General features: G+C 43.3%; 1 protein-coding gene across 5 annotated transcripts in view; it reads left to right on the top strand.

Moving 5' to 3' along the window:
* dock3 (dedicator of cytokinesis 3) overlaps window positions 1–21,505 on the top strand; it is a 366,678-nt gene extending 345,173 nt beyond the window's left edge. For 2 of the 5 annotated variants that reach the window (XM_033036844.1, XM_033036843.1), the window contains 4 exons: window positions 1,297–1,384; window positions 11,467–11,589; window positions 13,718–13,800; window positions 19,530–20,027. In XM_033036844.1, the coding sequence (XP_032892735.1) occupies window positions 1,297–1,384; window positions 11,467–11,589; window positions 13,718–13,800; window positions 19,530–20,027 (792 nt within the window). Of the gene's footprint in view, window positions 1–1,296; window positions 1,385–11,466; window positions 11,590–13,717; window positions 13,801–19,529 lie in introns of those variants that run through there. The other 3 variants (XM_033036842.1, XM_033036845.1, XR_004414644.1) reach the window with 3 other exon arrangements.
* The last annotated feature ends 796 nt before the right edge of the window (window positions 21,506–22,301 follow it).

Here is a 22,301-nt window from a genome sequence, read left to right as displayed (position 1 = left end):
AAATATGGTTGCTAATTGTTATTATGTACTTCTATGCTATTATTAAAATATTATTTGGAAAACAAAGCCAGAGATGAGAGAGCAGCTTGGCAAGTTCCTGGTGACTGAGCTTTGAGAGCTCAGGGGGATTTCTGTCCACATGCTAATGATTATTGTGGTAAAATGGAGAGAAAGGAAGATGTTCGTAAGGAAGTGCTACCAATGGAAGGGGGGGGTGAGTGGGCAGGGGGTTTGAGGGGGTAGGGGGGTTGTGGTGGTAGGAAAGGGAGTGTATGTGGGAGGGGGAGGGGTGTGGATGGTAGGGGGGAGTGTGGTGGAGTGTGGGTGTGGGGGAGTGAGGGTGGGGTGTGTGGAAGAGGGGGTGTGTGGGCAGGGGGTTTGCGGGGGTAGGGGGTTGTGGTGGTAGGAAAGGGTGTATGTGGGAGGGGGAGAGGTGTAGGTAGTAGGGGGGAGTGTGGTGGAGGTGGGGAGGAGGGAGGGGGTGTGTGGGGGAGGGGGTGTGTGGCCAGCCGCCCGCGGAACACAGCTCACACGCCGCTCCTTCAGCTTTATTCTCGGAGCTGGTGATAGGGGCGTCGCTGTCCTGGCCAATAACAGACCAATAACCCTAGCCAATAACAGACCAATAACTTTTGTAATATTTCACTGATCGGAACTAAACTTGGTGCGCTTGGAGCAGAGGAGAACGGTGAGTAAGGTGGCAAAAAAATACTAGCGATATAGGGTACCGATTTTGCGCAAATTTTAAAACAACGCAAACCGGAAGAGGACAAGTTGAGAGTTTTAGTCATAGTATAGAAGAAGAAGATAGATAGCAATCTCAAAACTGATCAGACCGTCACACCGTATCTACTTTCATGTATGAAGCAGCTCTGACATGGGTGAACAATTCCATGTAGCTTCACAGTAGTCATAAAAAAACTTGATCAAAGGGAAAGCACAGTGGAAAGGCAGAGCCAAGGGAATTCCAGTTTGGGGGCTTGGCAGCTGAAGAAGACAAGCCATAGATATGGGAAATAACTATGTGGAGAGTAATTAAGGAAAGATAAGGTGGGGATAGTGCAAAATTAGTCAGAGAGAAGGAAACTCACAAATTATTTTTCTGGAGAAATTCCTGAAACTTTTTCACACAATGGCATGACATAACCTAGTCTTGAGGTACCTCTGCTTCCCAAGATTAACTTGCAAATGATAGAATGGATTGGGCCTTCCTGAATATATCCCCCCCCCCCCAACATTTGGGCAGTAGTCTCTTCCGATGACTTGAGTTCATGTTGTGGTTCACTCTCATTACAGCCTACCAGTTTCCAGCGGGCTTTGATTCAACAAGTGGTCGGACCCTGCAAACCATGCAGTGACCCCAACCTCTCAGTTGCTGAAAAGGGTAAGGACTCATTTAACCATTAAACATCATTGCAGCAAGACATATGTATATTTCTTCTGTCTGCCATAGAAAATGTTGTTTCTCATCAGCTTAATAAATGTTTCATATTTATTTTAAAAAGAGTGGGGTGTATTTCTTGTAACTGCATTGGAATAGATTCTTGCTTTTCACCATCAGGGCTTCGATATGTGTATAGGTCCAAGTAGAACTGTCTGTGAAACTTTACTCCATCTTTTTCAGTCTAACTCACATCATTCATCATTTGTGAGGTTCTAAATTATAATTTCGCACTAAATTAACATCTTCATCTGACTGTTTTAAGAAATGGAAATGTATCAAATGCAGTACAAACTTTCAAACTAATCACAATTTAAGTAGAGTCATAGAGAGATTGTTGAGCAAATTATGGGAGAGTAATTCCAAGAAAAAGTATAAATTAGAGATGCCCAAACTTTGGCCCATGGGCCAAATCTCCTCGATTGGCCAATTGATATTCTAACACTTGAGATCTCCAGCGATGTGGAACAGAACTGCAATGACACAGAGATAATGGAGGAAATGATTGGAGTGAGGACTGTGGATACGATAAAGGGGAGACAGAAAAGAATGCACACCGTGTGTGGAATTTGTTAGATGGGTGAAGCATACAGATCATTGGTGATTATAGGGGATGGTGTGGGTGGACAAGCAGATGACGGAGGTTGCTGCATGCAAAGGCTGTGAGTGGAGTGGTGGGGGAAATTAATATCAATGTAAAATTAAAGATGATATCCATTTGGCGGAAGCTGGATGCCTTGGATTCCTGGTGTGGCTTGGATTGAGTGGGAAATATTAACCAATACCAACACAGACCTTAAGTTAAAACCAGTTTCTTTCTCACAGGCCTTTTTTCCAACGTTGCATTTTCCACTCAGTTACTTTAAATGAGCATCTATATTTTTCCTCATGCTAGAAAATGTTCAAAAATTGCTCCCCAAATTATTTTTCTGCTTTCAATTATTATATCTTTTGTATCTTGAAATGATTCATCTCCAGTAATATATTTTCAGCATTGAAGAGACCCAAGATATAGTTTCTTCTCGTTTTTATAGTGTATTAATTCTTGCTTGTAACAGTTTCAGATGCAACCAAACTAGATGATAATGTGCCCAGGCAATGAAATGTAACTAACTAGAAACTAGTTACTTTTTACTTTAAATGGATGAATGTTTATTGGCCATGTATTCACATACAAGTTTGTCTTGGTGCTCCGCCTGCAAGTGACATACAGTGACAATTAGGAATGACACATAAAACATTAAACATTAATAATAAAACATTGATTAAACATGTGAATTAAATAAAATACCAGAACAAAAGGAGGCTAGAGATTTTTGGTTATTGGGTAGAGCTACTACTCATAAAAAGCTGTTTTTATGTCTGGCTGTGGCAGCTATGACGGTCCGGAATCACCTTCCAGAGGGAAGTGATTCAAAGTGTTTGTGGCCAGGGTGAGAGGGGTCAGAGATGATCTTGCCCGCTTGCTTCCTGGCCATTGCAGTGTACAGTTCGTCAATGGAGGGAAGGTTGCAGCCAATAATCTTCTCAGCCGATCGGACAATTCGCTGCTTGGTGGCTGAGCCAAACCAAACCATGATGGAGAAGGTGAGGACAGACTCTACGATGGTCATATAGAATTGGACGATCATTGCCTGTGGCAGATTGTGCTTCCTCAGCTGCCACATCTTCTGTTGTGCCTTTTTGACCGTGGAGTCGATGGTGGCCCTCCATTTAGGGTCCTTGGAGATGATGGTTCCCAGGAAGTTAAAATACTCCACAGATGTGACTGTGGTGTTGTTGGTGGTGAGTGGGGTGAGGGGAGGGGGAGCTCTCCTAAAGTTTACAATCAATTCCACTGTCTTAAGAGCATTGAGCTCCAGGTTGTTGCGATGGCACCAGGACGCCAGCTGTGTCACTTCCTGTCTGTAGGCAGATTCCTCCCCATCTTGGATCAGTCCAATCAGGGTTGTGTCGTCCGCAAACTTGAGCCAGCTAATACACTATAGATTCTTCTCAATAATCTCCATTGGGAAGTTGCATCACACTCGGGAGAACATTGATAAAAGGAAAGATAATTAGCATATTGCTCTGGCATCTAGGGACTGGAACCATTGATCCAGCGATACGGGAAACTGAACAGTTTAAATTATAATTGATAAAACTCGCATCTGTTAATAGTAACCGTGAAACAAATGAACTGTTGAAAAGCCACCTGGCTCAGTAATATCCTTCAGGGAAAGAAATCTGCTATATCTCACATCAGACCCATCAAAGTCGTGGTCGAACAAGCCAGTTACCTCTGCAGCAAATGGTACCCGGATGGGACGTCGAATGTTGAGAAGCTGAAGCCAAGAAGTGGAAGCCAAGATACCGAACGGACACGATGCCAAAAAGCCAAAATACCGAACGGACAAGACGCCGAAAAGCCAAGATACCGAACAGGCACGATGTCGAAAGGATACGAAGCTGAATGGACACCAGGCGGAACGGGCAAGACGCAGAACGGACATGGCGTCAAAAAAAGCCGCTGAACGGACATGACGTCTCGGGACGGGATTTGTCCGGGACCTTGTCAGTGATTGGTCCAAACCCCCGTGTTCATCACATGACTGGCCGAGGGCGAGCCAGGAGGGTGGGGGGGAGACAGGAGTGTGGGGTGGAGCTTGAGTTAGCGCTTGTGAATGGTGGCAGTGACTCCAAGCTGCTGCGATTGTCACAGAGGCTTTTCGACGTCATGTTCATTCCCCATCAGATTTTAAGCCTAAAAACAATCTGACGCTGAACGCACATGAAGCCGAAATGATAAATAGGTATTAAACACTGAAACATTCAAAAATCTATATTTGCTGCAAGAATACACAAACAAATTTATTATTTAACTATTTAAAATGTAACAAGGTACAACAATTTAACTATTTTAAAATGTAACAAGGTACAACAATTTAACTATTTACAAACATGACGTTGAAAAGCCTCTGAGGCAATCGCAGCAGCTTGGAGTCTCTGCCGCCATTTTACAAACACATGCTCAAGCTCCCCCCCCCCCCCCCCCCCCCCCCGGCCAGTGATTTGATGGATGCGAGTGTGTAGACCAATCGCTGACAAGGTCACAAACAATTCCCGTCCCCGGAGACGTCATGACCGTTCGGCAGCTTTTTGACGTCATGTCCGTCCTGCGTCTTGTCCTTTCGACGTGGTGTCCGTGCGGCTTCGTATCCTTTCGGCGTGGTGTCTGTTCTGTATCTTGGCTTTTTGGCGTGATGTTCGTTCGGCACCTTGGCTTCCACTTCTTGGCTTCGGCTTCTCGTCCTTCGACGTCCCGTCCGCACACGACAGCAAAAAGGGATGAACAAAACAATGTTATTAAACAATATTAATGAATAATTAGGACAGTCATGGGTCATAAATCCTCTCAGGCACATTATCATCCCATGAGATGCTGGTTAATCTAATCCTTGGGTCGACTGTACTTTCTTATCTGATTGCATTATTAATTTCCTTATAGCCTAAAAATCTGCTTTTCTTAGCTACTTACTTTTCATCTACTGCACTGTTGTATAAATAATTCAAAGATTCACAACCGTTTTCCTCTCAGAGGATATGTCACAGACAAATGGAGAATTAAAGTGTCAAGCAACATCCTCAATTGCTGATTCGTTACATGAGAACATTTAACATGTTTCTAATGCCAACATTAAACAGTTGCACACAATGTAAATAGAAACATAGAAAAATAGGTGCAGGAGTAGGCCATTCGGCCCTTCGAGCCAGCACTGCAATTCAATATAATCATGGCTGATCATATAAAATCAGAACTCTGTTCCTGCTTTTTCCCACATCCCTTGATTCCTTTAGCCCTAAGAGTTAAATCTAACTCTATGTTGAAAACATCAGGTGAATTGGCCTCCACTGTCTTCTGTGGCAGAGAATTCCACAGATTCACAATCTCTGGGTGAAAAGGTTTTTCTTCATCTCAGTCTTAAATGGCCTACCCCTTATTCTTAAACTGTGACCCCTGGTTCTGGACTCCCTCAACATCGGGAACATTTTCTTGCATCTAGCTTGTCCAATCCCTTAGAATTTTATGTTTCGAAAAGATAGCCTCTCATCCTTCTTAATTCCAATGAATACAAGCCCAGTCAACCCATTCTTTCATCATATGTCAGTTCCGCCATTCCGGGAATTAACCTGGTGAACCTAAGCTGCACTCCCTCAATAGCAATTATGTCCTTCCTCAAATTAAGAGACCAAAATTGCACATAATACTCCAGATGCCGTCCTACCGGCACCCTGTACAACTGCATAGGACCTCCTTGCTCCTAAACTCAAATCCTCTTGCAATGAAGGCCAACATGCCATTAGCCGTCTTCACTTCCTGCTGTACCTGCATGCTTACTTTCAATGACTGATGTATAAGCACTTGTTGCATCGCCCCTTTTTGCTAATCTGACACCATTTCAGATAATAATCTGCCTTCCTGTTCTTGCCACCAAAGTGGATAACCTCACATTTATTCACATTATACTGCATTTGCCATGCTTCTGCCCACTCACCTACCCTATTCAAGTCACCCTGCAGCCTCATAGCATCCTCCTCGCAGCTCACACTGCTACCCAGCTTTGTGTCATCCACAAATTTGGAGATGTTTCATTTAATTCCCTCATCTAAATCATTTATATATATTGTAAATAACTGGGGTCCCAGCACCGACCCTTGCAGCATCCTACTAGTCACTGCCTGCCATTCTGAAAAGGACCTGTTAATTCCTACTCTTTGCTTCCTGTCTGCCATCTAGCTCTCTATCCATGGCAATACCCTACCCCCAACACGATGTTCTCTAATTTTGCACACTAACCTATTGTGTGGAACCTTGTCAAGGCTTTTTGAAAGTCCAGATACACCGCATCCATTGGCTCTCCCTTATCCATTCTACTTGTTACATCCTCAAAGATTTCCAGAATTCAATTCAACTTTATTGTCATTGCACAAATACGAGTATAGGTACAACGAAATGCAGTTTAGCGTCTGGTCATAGTCATAGTGCAAGATAGTAGAAGTAAAAATAAAAATACAAAATAAGCATACAATAAAAATAAAAGATACTGGTTAACAATGTGTGGATTGTGGATGAATTAAAACTGGTACATAGGCAAATAACTGTATACAAATGGGAGAGTCTAAAGATAGCTAGCGACGGGACTAAGTTCAGCAGTGTAATGGTGTTGTTGAAAAAGCTGTTCCTCAGCCTGCTTGTGCGAGACCTGAGGCTCCTGTACCGCCTCCCTGATGGGAGGAGGGCAAACAGTCCATGGTTAGGGTGAGAGGGGTCCTTGATGATTTTCCCGGCCCGTCTCAGACACCGTTTTCGGTGGAGGGCATCCATGGCAGGAAGCGGGGCACCGATGATGTGCTGAGCGGTTTTCACCACCCGTTGCAGTGCCTTCCTGTCAGCTGCGGTGCAGCTGCTGTACCATACCGTGAAGCAGGTGGTCAGGATGCTTTCGATGGTACAGCGGTAGAAGTTGGACAGGATCTGGGGGGACAGGTGAGCTTTCTTGAGCCTCCTCAGAAAATAAAGCCTTTTTGATCAATTTGGTGGTATTGAGGGACCGGGACAGATCCTCTGAGATGTGTACCCCGAGGAATTTGTAGTTGGAGACGCGCTCCACCTCAGTCCCGTTTATGTGGATGGGGGTATGCCTGCCACCTTTGATCTTCCTGAAGTCAACAATGATTTCCTTCATCTTCTTGGAGTTGAGGACGAGGTTATTGTTGACACACCAGGCTGCCAGGTTCTGGACCTCCTCCCTATAGGCTAATTCGTTGTTGTCGCTGATCAGTCCTACCACCGTGGTGTCATCGGCAATTTTTATGATGGCGTTGGAGCCATACTTAGGGACGCAGTCATGGGTGAAAAGGGAGTAGAGGAGAGGGCTGAGCTCACAGCCCTGTGGCACGCCGGTGTTCAGTGTTAGAGTGGGGGAGGTGAGGTTGTTGATCCTAACAGACTGTGGTCCTAACAGACAGAAGATTAGTTAAGCATAATTTTCTCTTCATAAATCTGTCCGATCTTTGACTGATCCTGTCATTGCTTTCCAAATGCGCTGCTATGACATCTTTAAGAATCAACTCGGGCATCTTCCCCATTGCCAACAAAGGTTAACTAGTCTATAATTCCCTGTTTTCTCTCTCCCACCTTTCTTAAAATGTGGTGTTACATTGGCACAGATATCATTTTACTTTTTCCCATGATTTCATGTTAAAAACAGAAAATGCTGGAAATGTTCAGCAGTCCAAGCTTAATCTGTGGGTAGAGTAACAACGATAATAGTTCAGGTATAAGACCTTCGTCAGATTTAGGAAGAAGAGAAAATAAGCATATTAAGCTGCAGTGAGGATGGGTGGGGATGTCTCTGATAGGGTAAAACCAAAATGACCATGATGAAGGGTCTCAACCCTATTCCTTTTTCTCCAGAGATGCTGCCTAACTCGTTGAGTTACTCCGGCATTCTATGTCTATCATCTGACTATGGGGAGAAGCAAGCTTTTCTGGTCACTGAGTGAATGGGAGCAATTAGAGAGTGAGAACATCAACAAAACAATCTAGGATATGTAAACTGCAGAGCAGGATAACATGGCCAACCAAATCTATACATAACTAAAGCTCTGATCTTGTTATCTTCCGGTTTGCAAGGTCATTCTATTTGCGAAGAAACGGTACGCGATAGTGCTACGATTTTTTGCCAACTTACTCACCGTTCTCCTCTACTGTGATTGCACCAAGTTTCGTTCTGATCGGTGGTCTAATGTAAAAGTTAGCGAAGTTTAAAAATCGCGCGTGCACAGATCGATCTACTCTCCTGCCAGTCGGCACCGCGTGGATTGGTCTTTTCTCCTGTCACTCCGCGGGACGGTCCGCCGCTTCCTGCGCTATCGCGACTTTACTGGAGCTGAGGGAGGCACTGGATGGCCGTCGGAGGTCTCCAACCAGACACTGTTCCCGGCGGAGGAGAACGTCCAGTGACCAGCGCCCGCTGTGAGTCCACATTGCCCGCTGTGAGTCCTCCAGCCCCTTCCCCTCTGGTCCCGCTCGCTGGCTCCTGCCCCCCTCCCCCGTGATACCCCCCTCCCTCACGACCCCCATCTTTTCTCCGAGTTCTCTCCCCACCCCCGTCTCCGCACCACCCTCCCACCCCCGCAATCCCCTCCCCCCACCTGCCCACACCCCTCCCTCCGCCCACACTCCCCTCCCCCTCCCCCCGTCTCCAAGTCCACAACACTCACTGCCCCCCTTCCCCAACAGCCCCCCACGGCCCCTCCCCCACAACACCCCTCCTCCCGCCCCCACACCCCTCCCCCACACCCTGCCCCCCCCCCACAATCCCCCCTTGCCCCTAAAACCCCTCTCCATAGAACCCCTCCCTCCAACCCCTCCCCCACAACCCCTCCCCCCCACAACCCATCCCCCCAGAACCCCTCCCCCAACCCCACAACCCCGTTGACCGTTTGATCCTAGGTGATGGGAAGAGAAGACGTGAAGAGACAAGTGTTCCATCGCCTGCAGTTCAATGATTCAATTCAATTATACTTTATTGTCACATGTACCTAGGTACAGTGAAATGCTTTGTTTTACATACAATCCCGTAAAATCACACAGCAGACGTCGCCTAGGCAGCAGACCAGAGTCACCACGTTTCTTGCGCCGACAAAGCTGAATGTTCATTGAACAAACATATTCTGCTCACAGCGGCGAACCAGGCGTGCTGTCGCATGTGGCAACAAACGCCCCCCCACCCCCCGCCAGGACCCCCTTTCCTTCTTGGTGGCTTCCCGCCAAGTCCTCCATCAATCTCGGCAGACCCTAGCCAGGTTTCCCCTTCGATCTTGCCGGCTCCCCACCGGGTCCCCCCTTCAATCTCAGAGGCCCTCGTCACTCTTAGCAGCATGGGTCCACCTGCGCTCTCAATGGTCCCTCTCCCTTTCAACGGTCCACCTTGCTCAAGTCCCCCTCACTCCCGACAGTCCCACTCGCTCCCGACAGTCTCCCTCACTTTTGGCAGTCTCCCTCACTCTTGGCAGTCCCCTGTCATGAAGGGATCTGACATTGCAAAATGCTGAAAGTGGAGGAGGAGAGAAGATGTGCCTGGTTGTAGAATCTCTTTAAAGATGGAAATTGTGGATAATGATCTGTCGAAAGTGAAAGTTGGTGTGATTGGAGGTGTGGGCCAGGGAAGCTCTATCCATGTTCTGCCTGGAGGAAGGGGGTGAGAGCAGGGGCACAGGAAATAGATGAAATGCAGTCAACACCACATATGTTAACAAAGGTAGAGGGAAAGACACAGTTCAGGAAGGCATTTCAGAGGCAGCTGTAATGAAAGTCTTATTAATGTTATGTTTTTATTTTAGATTACCTGCATCTGCAGTTTTTTTTCAGAATTTTGCCTTCCCCCACATTAAATTCCATCAGATTCTTTTGACCACTCAACAATGTTACCTCTCTTTAAATTCTTTGGGTCTGTCTCACAACATACATTTGCCACCCAGAGAATAAACAAGGACATATGTAATAACGGAGTAGGTAATTTAGATCCTCATACTTGCTCTTCCATTCAATAAGATCACGACTGATCATTTACCTTAGGCCCACTTTCTGCACTAAACCCATATCCTTTGATAATAAAACATAAGATCTATCATTTGCTTTCATGAATCTACTCAGCATTAGAGTTTTGTCAGCCATGTTGAATGGAGATATTCAGAGGGTCACTATCCTTGAGCTGAAGACATTTCCTCTCATCTCTGTCCTGAATGATCAACCCCATATTTTGAAACTGTGACCCAGGTTTTAGACATCCCATCCAAGAAAAAAATAATCTCTGCATCTCCTATGTCAAACTATATGATAATTTGTGGAATACTTTACTAAAGAAATTAAAGTGGTCAATAAATAGATTCAGAAAATGCATCGCTGGAGGGAGGAGATTGAGCAATGAGATGAATGAAAACTTCTTGGGTGTGATGATCTGATGAGGCATAAAGGCCCTTTCCTCTTCTAAGATCTTGTGTAATTCAGGAACTGATTCTGAATATAAACTATTGAGACTGCTTAAAAAAACCCAATATGCCCCTGCTCCTCTCTTGCCAAATTGAACTAACTTTCTTGTACGATTCAACACATACCAATTGGCAATGAGAATACTTACTGTTCCAAATGCCAAGAAATATTGGCCCAGTCTTCGTAACCTCTCCTTACATGACAAACTCACCACACTAAATCAAAGCTAGTAAACTTTCAATGCACTTCCTCCATCACAGCTATATGCTTTGATGAGGAAAACAGACCAAACACAATGAGTAGAAAAGAACTGCAGATGCTGGTTTAAACTGAAGATAGACACAAAAGCTGGAGTAACTCAGCAGGACAGGCAGCATCTCTGGAGATAAGGGATGGGTGAAGTTTTGGGTCGAGACTCTTCTTCAGACTCAGTCTTTTTGTGTCTATCTCCAGACTATACATATATGTATGAGTACAGTCGCACCAGGGCCCTTTATACTTGGAAAAAGGCTTTGCTAGTCCTGTACGCAAATCCTTTTGCAATAAATGTCAGTACATAATTTACCATACTAATTGTCTGCTGTGCCCATATGTCAGCTTTCAGTGATTCATGTACTGAGGACATCCACGTCTCTCTGAACACCAACATATTTCAATTTCCCACCATTCAAAACATGCACTATGTTTCTAATTTTTCTACCAAAAATTGTAGGCTCATATTTTTATGTATTATATTCCATCTACCATTTCCTTGCCCATTCGTTTATCCTGTCTTTGGCTTCCTGAAGTCTCTCTGCATCTTCTCATGCTTTACATTTTATGTTATAAGCAAACTTGGATAAATTGGACTTAACCCACTCAACGTGATCATAATCTCGATTGTGAACACGTGCTTCCCAATTTTATTTACACCGCAATGTCTTATATATGTCTGTCCTGAACTTTATTTGCTATTGTTTTTCATTTCCATGTGTTCACTGTGTTTCAGCGGTGCCTGCAGCTCCCAGTTGCTGGAGTCTAGATAGTGGAACTAGAGATACGGTACCATTCCTGTCAGCCTATGTGGGCACCATTGCTGCACCTCCAGTGCCACCTCGTACATTGCCACCTGGTAAGTAGAGAAAAGTGGCCCCTTTATAGAAACATACCGGGGAGAGTTAGGTTTTACACGAGAGAAGTAAAGAACCATCGATTTTTTAATAACTTTAGTTTATGTTTAAAACCCAAATGTAAATCACAGAAGTTTTTGAAGAAGAAAAGGCCTTTATGCCCAGAACATCTCAATCCAGTGGCTTTCAATCATTTCATCCCTCAATCTGTTCTCAGAATTGCAGTTTCTGAACACTTTATTGCATACTTTGGTTTTGTTGATCACTCATTCCACAACAAATCACTGACTTTCAACATTTATATAAACTGTAATATCTTTACTGTATTAAATGAAGTTTAATATTATATGAAGCATTTATGGACTATATGAGATTTCTTCAGTGATGTGAGGAAATGGAAGAGGTTGCATCTTCCTAAACATGCAAAAAGCTGGACTTCTTGAAGAAGCTTGAAAATTAAGCAGTGCATACTGTCGTTGTGTCCGTGGGCAAGACACTTCACCCACCTTTGCCTGTCTGTGTGGAAGTAATTGTGTGAAGCACTTTGGGGTCAATGCAAGTTGACTAAAAATGTGCTATATAAATAAAGAAATTTAATTTAATTTAATAGCAATGAGAGTAAAAAAATCAGAAAGAAGAACCTGTGAAGAAATCTTAGTTACTTTATAGCAAGGCTCTGTTACTCCAGCACTTTATATATCAGAGTATCTCAGATAAACTATTTCTGGGAAAAATGTTAGAATATATCATAAATGGGAGATCTTTATTTGAACTCAATGAAAATACTGAGAAAGTAGGACATTTCAGGTAGTATATTAGAAGCTTTTAAAAACAGAAACAGAAAATTAAAAGAGCGATAATGGTAATTGTGATAGCAACAAATTAGAGGACTGCCATTGATCGACAGCTTGTTGTTCTTTCAAGTACAGGAGCAAATGTATTCATTGTTATTTAATGGTGATGATGGTTATAATAAGATAATTGAAATGATTTTGGGATTGTTGCATTCATGTATTTTGAACTAACAATAGAGAATGCTAAAAACATTTGTTGGAGAAAGAAAAACAAAGTCACTGTTTCAGATGTAGAAACAAGGAACTCCAGATGCTGGTTTACATAAAAAATACACAAAGTGCGGAATAACTCAGTGGGCCAGGTAACATCCCTGGAGAACATGAATAGGTGATGTTTCAGATCGAGACCCATCTTCAGAGTGATTGTGGGAGGGCCAAGACAAATAGTGGCAAGTAATAGGTGAAAACAGGTGGGGGGGTGATGTTGATAAGCTGATGGTTGGACAAAGGCCAGAGAAGAAACAAAGGTATGAAACAAAAGGATCGAGGAGTTGCGAATTGTGAAGCTGGAGGAAGCAATGTAGGCGGAGGGGGATGGGAGGAATAGATGCAAGTGTAGGTTAGGCAGTGTAAGAGGGATGGGGAAGAAATGGGGGTGTGGGAGAGAGAGAGGAGTGGATGGTTTGTTAGAGGTTACCTAAAACTAGAGAATTCAATGTTCATACCGTTGGGTTGTAAACTTGCCAAGAGGAATATGAATATGTTCCTCCAGTTTGTCTGTGACCTTACTCTGGCCTTCAGTAAATTGGCAAGACTAAGCATAGACTCGGCAGCCGTTTCGCCAAACATTTGCTCTCGATCCACCAAGGCCAAGTTGCTAACTATTTTAACTCCCCTTCCCATTCCTATAATGATCTTTCTATCCTGAGCTTTTTCCATTGCCTGAGTGAGGCCACATGCAAACTGGAGGAACAGCACCTCACATTTTGTTTGGGTAGCTTACAACCCAAATAGTATAAGCATGAAGATAAAGATTTGGATATTTGTGACATAATAACCTGATCAGGAACAGTGACAAAAATCAATTTTTATTCCAATTAAAAAATAACATTTTTATAATATAAGATTGGTGTGGGAAAAGAATGTAGGAATTAATGGGTTAACTGTTTGAAGGACCCAATGCAGATGTCATGCATTAGACGATCATCTGTGCTGTAAAGTGTCATAGATTTTTAATAATGATAATATTAGTAAAGGCAGCAGTGAAGGTGGTATGTTGATAGTGATAATTATGATTATTTTGTAATGTCTGTAAATAATCCTATTTATTTCCCAGGTCATTTCTCAATGAATTTTGATGCCTTCCATCATCAGACCAGTGACATGCCACCTGCCTTACCCGCACGAACCCTACGTAAGGTAATTGTCCCAGTTCATCATAGGGGGGGGAGGGGTTGACAAATTTGGAGTATAAAGATGGAGTTAATGGGGAAGTGAATACAGGAAAAGTTACAAAAGACTCCCAAATTAATAGGAAGAAAAGTTCAAGGAGGGATAAGAGAATAAGGTCATGGGCAATAGTGAGAGGGGAGGTGAATACCGGTTAAAGTGTTGTATATGAATGCGCAAAGTATAAGAAATAAAGTGGATGAGCTTGAGGCTCAGTTAAAGATTGGCAAGTATGATGTTGTGGGAATTACAGAGACATGGCTGCAAGAGGATCAGGGCTGGGAACTGAATATTCAAGGGTATACGTCCTATTGAAAAGGCAGACACGTGGGCAGAGGGGGTGGGGTAGCTCTGTTGGTGAGGAATGAAATTCAGTTCCTTGCAAGGGGTGAGATAGAATCAGGAGATGTAGAGTCAGTATGGATAGAACTGAGGAATTGTAAGGGTAAAAAGACCATAATGGGAGTTATCTACAGGCTCCCAAACAGTAGCCTGGATATAGGATGCAAGTTGAATCAAGTTAAAATTGGCATGTAGCAAAAGTAATGCTCCGGTGGTTATAGGAGATTTCAACATGCAGGGTGACTGGGAAAATCAGGTTGGTACTGGACACCAAGAAAGAGAGTTTGTGGAGCAGCTAAGAGCAGCTTGTACTGGAGCCTACCAGGGAGAAGGCAATTCTGGATTTAGTGTTGTGTAATGAACTGGATTTGATAAGGGAACTGAAGGTAAATGAGCCATTAGGATGTAGTGACCATAATATAATAAGTTTTAATCTACAATTTGAGAGGGAGAAGGGAAAATCAGAAGTGTCAGTATCATAGTTGAGGGGACTATGGAGGCATGAGGGAGGAGCTGACCAAAGTTGACTGCAAAGATACCCTAGCAGGGGTGACAGTGGAACAACAATGGCAGGTGTTTCTGGGAACAATACAGAAGGTGCGGGATCATTTCATTCCAAAGAGGAAGAAAGATTCCAAGGGGAGTGAGGGGCGACCATGGCTGACAAGGGAAGTCAAGGACAGTATAAAAATAAAAGAGAAGAAGTATAACATAGCAAAGATGAGCGGGAAGCCAGAGGATTGGGAAACTTTTAAAGAGCAACAGAAGATAACTAAAAAGGCATTATGGGGAGAAAAGATGAGGTACAAAGGTAAGCTAGCCAAGAATATAAAGGAGGATAGTAAAAGCTTCTTTAGGTATGTGAAGTGGAAAAAATTAGTTAGGCACAAAGCTGGACCCTTGAAGACAGAAACAAGTGAATTTATTATGGGGAACAAGGAAATGGCAAAAGAGTTGAACAGGTACTTTGGATCTGTCTTCACTAAGGAAGACACAAATAATCTCCCAGATGTTCTAGTGGCCAGAGGACCTAGGGTGACGGAGGAATTGAAGGAAATTCACATTAGACAGGAAATGGTGTTGGGCAGACTGATGTGACTAATGGCTGATAAATCCCCAGGGCTGGATGGTCTGCATCCCAGGGTACTTAAGGAGGTGGCTCTAGAAATTGTGGATGCATTGGTGATCATTTTCCAATGTTCTATAGCCCAGTCTTTCCTATCTTTCCTCGTATGAAATCCCGCCATCCCGGGGATTAACCTCGTGAACCTGTGCATGACTCATGCTTGACTAATCTTCTGGAATTCTTTGAGGAAGTAACTAAGAAAAATGGACAAGGGAGAGCCAGTGGATGTAGTGTACTTGGGCTTTCAGAAAGCCTTTGTTAAGATCCCACAGAGGAGATTAGTGGGCAAAATTAGAGCACATGGTATTGGGAGTGGGGTACTGACATGAATAGAAAATTGGTTGGCAGACAGGAAACAAAGAGTACGGATTAACGGGTCCCTTTCAGAATGGCAGGCGGTGACTAGTGGGGTACCGCAAAGCTCGGTGCTGGGACCGCAGCTATTTATAATATACATTAATGATTTAGATGAAGGGATTAAAAGTAACATTAGCAAATTTGCAGATGATACAAAGCTGGGTGGCAGTGTGAACTGTGAGAGGGATGCTATGAGGATGCAGGGTGACTTGGACAGGTTGGGTGAGTGGGCAGATGCATGACAGATGCAGATTAATGTGGATAAATGAGGTTATCCACTTTGGTGGCAAGAACAGGAAGGCAAATTATTATCTGAATGGTCTTAAGTTAGGAAAAGGGTAAGTACAACGAGATCTGGGAGCAAAGAGGTCCTTCTGCAGTTGTACACGGCCCTGGTGAGACCACACCTGGAGTATTGTGTGCAGTTTTGGTCTCCAAATTTGAGGAAGGACATTCTTGCTCTTGAGGGAGTGCAGAGGAGATTCAAGAGGTTAATTCCCGGGATGGCTGGACTGGCATATGTTGAAATAATGGGGCGACTGGACTTGTATATACTGGAATTTAGAAGGATGAGAGGGTATCTTATTGAAACATATAAGATTATGAAGAGATTTGGACACGCTAGAGGCAGGAAACATGTTCCCGATGTTGGGGGAGTGCAGTTTAAGAATAAAGGGTAGGCCAACGGAGATGAGGAAAATCATTTTCACCCAGAGAGTTGTGAATCTGTGGAATTCTCTGTATCAGAAGGCAGTGGAGGCCTATTCTCTGGATGCTTTCAAGAGATTAGATAGAGCTCTTAAAGATAGCGGCATCAAGGGATATGGGGAGAAGGCAGGAACGGGGTACTGATTGTGGATGTTCAGCCATGCTCGCAGTGAATGGCAGTGCTGGCTCGAAGGGCCAAGTGGCTTACCCCTGCACCTGGTGTCTATTGTCTATCATAGAGGGACCGTCGTAGTGATGTCATAGTGCTGAGGGCTTGGATAGAGTGGAATTTGTCAAATATATTCAGGAAAGTTTCCTCAGGCAATACGTAGATTATCCCACAAGGATGGGGGAGAGCTTGGTCTACTCTTAGGAAATTGGAAAGGCCAAGTGACTGGTGTCAGTGGGCGAGCCATTTGGGACAGCGACCACAGTTCTAATAGCTTTAAAATAGTTATGGATAAAGAACTGGGTGGACCCATAAATTAAAAATCTGAATTGGGGCATGGCCAATTTCAATGGCATCAGACAGAAATGTGCTAAAATTAATTGGAATAGGTTGTTGTCGGCAAAGGAACATCCGCAAAGAGGGATGTTTTTAAAAGTGTGATGACAAAAATTCAGGGCATGCATTTTCCTGTTAAGGTGGGTGGGATTAGGGAATGCTGGACCGGGCAAAAGGGGGGCAGGTGATGGTACTGGGAGATAATATTAAGATAAATCTAAAGGAATTTTATGTACTATAGTGGCAGTTTTTACAACGTCTAAAGGATTTAGTCCTCAATAGTCACTTTAATTGTTGACCGTAGATCAGAAGGTAACTCAGCGGGTGCAGCAGCATCTATGGAGCGAAGGAGATAGGCAACGTTTTGGGCCGAAACCCTTCTTCAGACTGATAGGAGGAATTGGCTTTGTGGAAGGAAGCAGAGGGAAGGTTGTTTGGGGAAGATTGTTTTTCAGAGTGGATGCCTGTGACAAAGTTGTGCCTCAGGGGATCAGTGCTGGGCCCAATGCTATTTGTAGTTTATATTAACGATTAGATTAGAATGTACAAGGCATGATTACTAAGTTTGCAGATAACACTAACGTGGTTGATATCATAGATTGTGAAGATGGTTAGCAGGAATTACAGCAGGATCTTCATCAGCTGTGCAAGTGGGCTGAGGAATGGTTAATGGAGTATCATGCAAATAAGTGTGAGTTGTTGCATTTTGGGAAGACAAACCAGGGAAGGATCTTCACAGTGAATGGCAGGACCCTGGGTGGTGATGTAGAGCAGAGGGATCCTGAAGTGCAGGTACCTAATGCCTTGAAAGTGGAATCACATGTGGAGAGGGTGGTCAAGAAGGCTTCAGCACATTGGCCTTCTTCGGTCAGGGTATTGAGTATAGAACTTGGAATGTTATGTAGCAGTTGTACAAGATGTTAGTGAGGTTACATTTGGAGTATTGTGTTCAATTTTGGTCACCTAGCTACTGGAAGGTGTCGTGAAGCTGGAAAGAGTACAGAGAAGATTTACGAAGATGTTGCAGGACTTGAGGGTCTGAGCGATAGGGAGAGTTTGTGAAGGCTTACATTATTTCTTGGTGCACAGGAAGCTGAGGATCTTTTAGATCTATACGATCCTAAGGGGAACAGATATGGTGAATGCACAAAGCCTTTTACCCAGAGTAGGGGAATCAAGAACTTGAGGACATAGGTTTAAGGAGAGGGGTAAGATGCAATAGCAACCCGAGGGACAACTTTTTCACAAAGAGGGTGGTGGGTATATGGAATGAGTTGGCAGAGGACGACAGATGGCACAATGGGCTAAGTGTTCGGCTGGCGACCGGAAGGTGGCCGGTTCGAATCCCGCTTGGAGTGCATACTGTCGTTGTGTCCTTGGGCAAGACACTTCACCCACCTTTGCCTGTGTGTGAATGTGTGTGAGTGATTGGTGGTGGTCGGAGGGGCCGTAGGCGCAGAATGGCAGCCACGCTTCCGTCAGTCTGCCCCAGGGCAGCTGTGGCTACACAAGTAGCTTACCACCACCGAGTGTGACTGAGGAGTGAATGAATAATGCGATGTAAAGCGCCATGAGTATTAGAAAGGCGCTATATAAATCCCATCCATTATTATTATTAGAGGAAGTTGTTGAGGCAGGTATTATAACAACATTTAAAGGACTTTGATGGAATGGAAAGGTTTAGAGGGATATGGGCCAAATGCACGCAGGTGGGCCTAGTGTAAATGGCACATATTGGTCAGCATGGGCCTGTTTCCGTGCTGTATGACTCTATGACTCTAGATGTACAGCATAGAAAGGAGCACATTAATGGCCCCTACCGCCCACCATGAGGACACGGTAACTTCTAAAATAAATAAATTGCTTAAGAATTAATTCATCCTTCTTCCAAAATATTTTTGAACCTCATTTGTAGTATTAGAATGTAAATTGGTTTAAATGGACAGAGAAACATACTGTATGTGTGCCTGGGTAATAGGGTACAACTTTATTTTCTTGATTTACAAAAAGGTCTTGCACCTGTGCAGCACCCTTCACAAGTTTAGGATATTCTGAGTTGAATCTTTCTGAAGGATTTTGCTGTTGCAATATAAGGAGATATACCAGCCACATCACACCATGTGATAATAGCCAGATAATCTGATTTAGCAATGTTAGCTAAGAGATAAATATTGGACAGGACAATAGGAGCACATCTTTTTTTCCCAATTGTACTGGGGTCTTTTATATTTGAGGACCCTGATGGGTCAGCAGTGGTTACAGAATGTTTTATGTTTCTCACCTGTCTACACAAACACATTTCACTTTCAATGCCTGGCCTGAGCCTGATATAATGATCTAGGTTGTACTGATTGTGCTCCTGCAACGTGCAATAAATCAAATAAAGGATGAGGAAATTATTCTCAATTGGTGTTCCTGTTACTCAATAACTCTTCTTGTAATGTAGAGAGCATCATTTTTGGTTTTAATACTGCCTATAGCTGAGTAATCTGCCATCCCACAATTAGTCTTACAATCACTTTGTCATTGACCACAGTCATGTGCAATTACTTGCTTGGAATACTTGAACAAAGCTATTGCAAGATTAAATATCTTTTGGACATACAAAGAAAAGAAAAAAACTAATCTTTCCTTCTTTTCCCCCATATTCTCTTCTCTTAGTCTTCACTGCATCCTATACCTGCATCACCCACTAGTCCCCATTCAGGTCTTGATGGCAGCAACTCCACTTTGTCTGGCAGTGCAAGCAGTGGAGTGTCCTCTCTGAGTGAAAGCAACTTTGGCCAGTTGATGGAGCCACCACGTGCTGACACTATAGACTCTGTCCCTAGTCAGACCTGGAATCCAGATGAGGATGGAGAGTCCCCTTACATACCAGTGAGGTACAGCCTGTCAGAGCCGGACGTCATCGAATCAGTCAAAGCTCACCCGTGCCGCAGCCATTCTGCTCCCACTGGGGTCATTCCGAAGGAATCCTTGGAGACCTCGGTATTGCCCCCAAAACCATATCACTCCAGGCCTGCATACACAGACAATGAAGATGTACTTGAAGAAGAGAGCAGGCCAAAGAGTTTTACATGCAAACTGTCTCAGCCTGGCCTAAGTGGTAAAAATGACCAGGCCAAGGTACCGTGGGAACATGGCATCAATCAAGAATAAGTCACAATGCGTTCTGGAAATCAAGGTGTTGACTGGTTCATCCTACGGGTGGCAGCCACCTCTGTTTATTGTAAACAGACTATATCTCTTTGGAAAACATAATTGCTTTGATTCTGAGAAAGGAGGTCTATCTGTTTTTGGCCTGGTTTACAGTTAAGAAATATTGAAGTGTTGAGAAGAGCATTCAAATCTTCATACCCAATTGAGAATATTTTCTGTCACAATCATGCACTTCACTTCGATTATTGTAAAGATGAATTTACAAGGATTGTGAACTTCAATTGGTATTTGTCATTTTATTATGTGCCCACCGATTCCTCCATTTGATGCCCGTACATGTACATTCTAATTTGCTATCTCTTAGGCTTCAGGTGAAGAAATTTTATACCTCCCATCCATGTCATTTCACTTTTGCTCATAAGTGTGTAAAATGGTGTCATTGAGATTTCACACTTGCTTTAAGGCTATTCCTATAAAGCAGGAAAGAATTGTCATAATTGTCTAAAAGTAGTGTACCAGAGTAATATCAAAAAGTAACTGGAAGATACAAACATATAAAGCAACACATGATAGGACCCTACTGAGTTCAGAAGTGATAAATTTACAATTAGCATTAAATTTGCTTTAATGTAACAAATTTCATATTTGACCTTCATTAAAATTGCAGATCAATTAATTCATTAGAATTTTTTTTAATTACAATTCTTTATTGGCTTTTGTGCACTGGGTGAGGGTTCGCATGAATGTGAATGTATGTAAAAGCAGACAGTATTATGTACAGTTCCACCCACTAAGTTCCTTCTGAATGGCAAACCACAAAAATTCTAACAAAATAAACCCTAGAAAAATCCAGATGCTGGAATCTAGAGTGAAATACAAAATACTGGATGAATTCAGTGGATCAAGCCTAATCTGTGGAGGGAATGGACAAACAGTGTTTCTAGTCAGGACCCCCCTTCGGACTAATGTAGTGGGGTTGGGGGATAAAGTTGGAAGATGGAGGTTTTGTTTTGTCGAGAAAATGCAGTAATAATTAAAGTATATTTATGTTTTTTAACTACTTTGCAATGAGTTTCTGTAAACTTCAACCACGCTCTGATTCAGCCAATCACTCTGTAGTCCTAATCCATTTTTTGGAAGAGTTCACATCAGAGATCCACCGCATTGTCTTTGAATTAATCTTTAAATTGCCTATCCTAGAAAACAGTAAAAGTAGCAGTGTAGTGTCTCTTTCTCTGAATGCGCTACCTGGTATAGTATTAACATTTCACAGGCCAATAGGTGCGATTCATGTGCTAAGAACCAAAAGCAGGCAAAGCTGGATTTCTGATCCTCTTAGCAAAGAGTATAACACGGACAAGGGGTGGTGGGTGTATGGAACAAGCTGCCAGATGAGGTAGTTGAGGCTGGGACTATCCCAACGTTTAAGAAACAGGTACATGGATAGGACAGGTTTGGAGGGATATGGACCAGGAGCAGGCAGGTGGGACTAGTGCAGCTGGGACATGTTGGCCGGTGTGGGCAAGTTGGACTGAAGGGCCTGTTTCCACACTGTATCACTCTATGACTCTATGACAAGAAAAAAACTGCTGAAGCATTATCAGTCAGTATAGCTATAAGTGCAGGGTTGAATCTGCAATCCCACATGTGCGAGAATTAGTCACAAACTTTGTCTGTATAGCTACGTGAAAAGAATGGCTTCCAGTGATTTGATGTAACAGGAGCTCCTTCAAAATAATATTCTGCGAACAGTAGCCCTGTATTGCCAGCACTTCAAAGGAGGCCACCATTAATAGAAAATTGCTTCAGCAGTGGTCCTTGGAATAATAAGAACCAACAGTTCAGAGTGAGGCGAGTGCGGTAACAACAAAATGACAAATACTTTCTGTTCCAGTTTTATGCCAAGACTGTCTTTATACATTCTTCAGGTTCCATATATCTATATTTCATTATTATGTCCATTTAAAATAAAGTGTGCATCATTTCTATGCTAAAAAAGGCACAACGTGCTGGAGTAACTCAGTGGGTTATGCAGCACCTCTGGTGATGTTTAGAGTTGAGACCCTTCTTTAGTCTTTTTTGTAAACCAGCATCTGCAGGTCCATTTGCCTATCATTTTCTTTGCTGTTTATCACCATTTCGATTGGACGTTTTTACAAACTAGTTCCTATCTGTGAACACCCCTTGGCATTTGAGTTAAATTTGAATGCTAATAGAAAAAGAGTGCACCACAGATTGCAGAATTCCCATGGGTGATATGGGTTATTAACAAAG

Source organism: Amblyraja radiata, chromosome 18, assembly GCF_010909765.2.
Source record: "Amblyraja radiata isolate CabotCenter1 chromosome 18, sAmbRad1.1.pri, whole genome shotgun sequence".
Taxonomy (NCBI): Eukaryota; Metazoa; Chordata; class Chondrichthyes; order Rajiformes; family Rajidae; genus Amblyraja; species Amblyraja radiata.
Note: the sequence above shows the minus strand (reverse complement) of the source record. Positions and strands in the feature narration are given on the sequence as shown.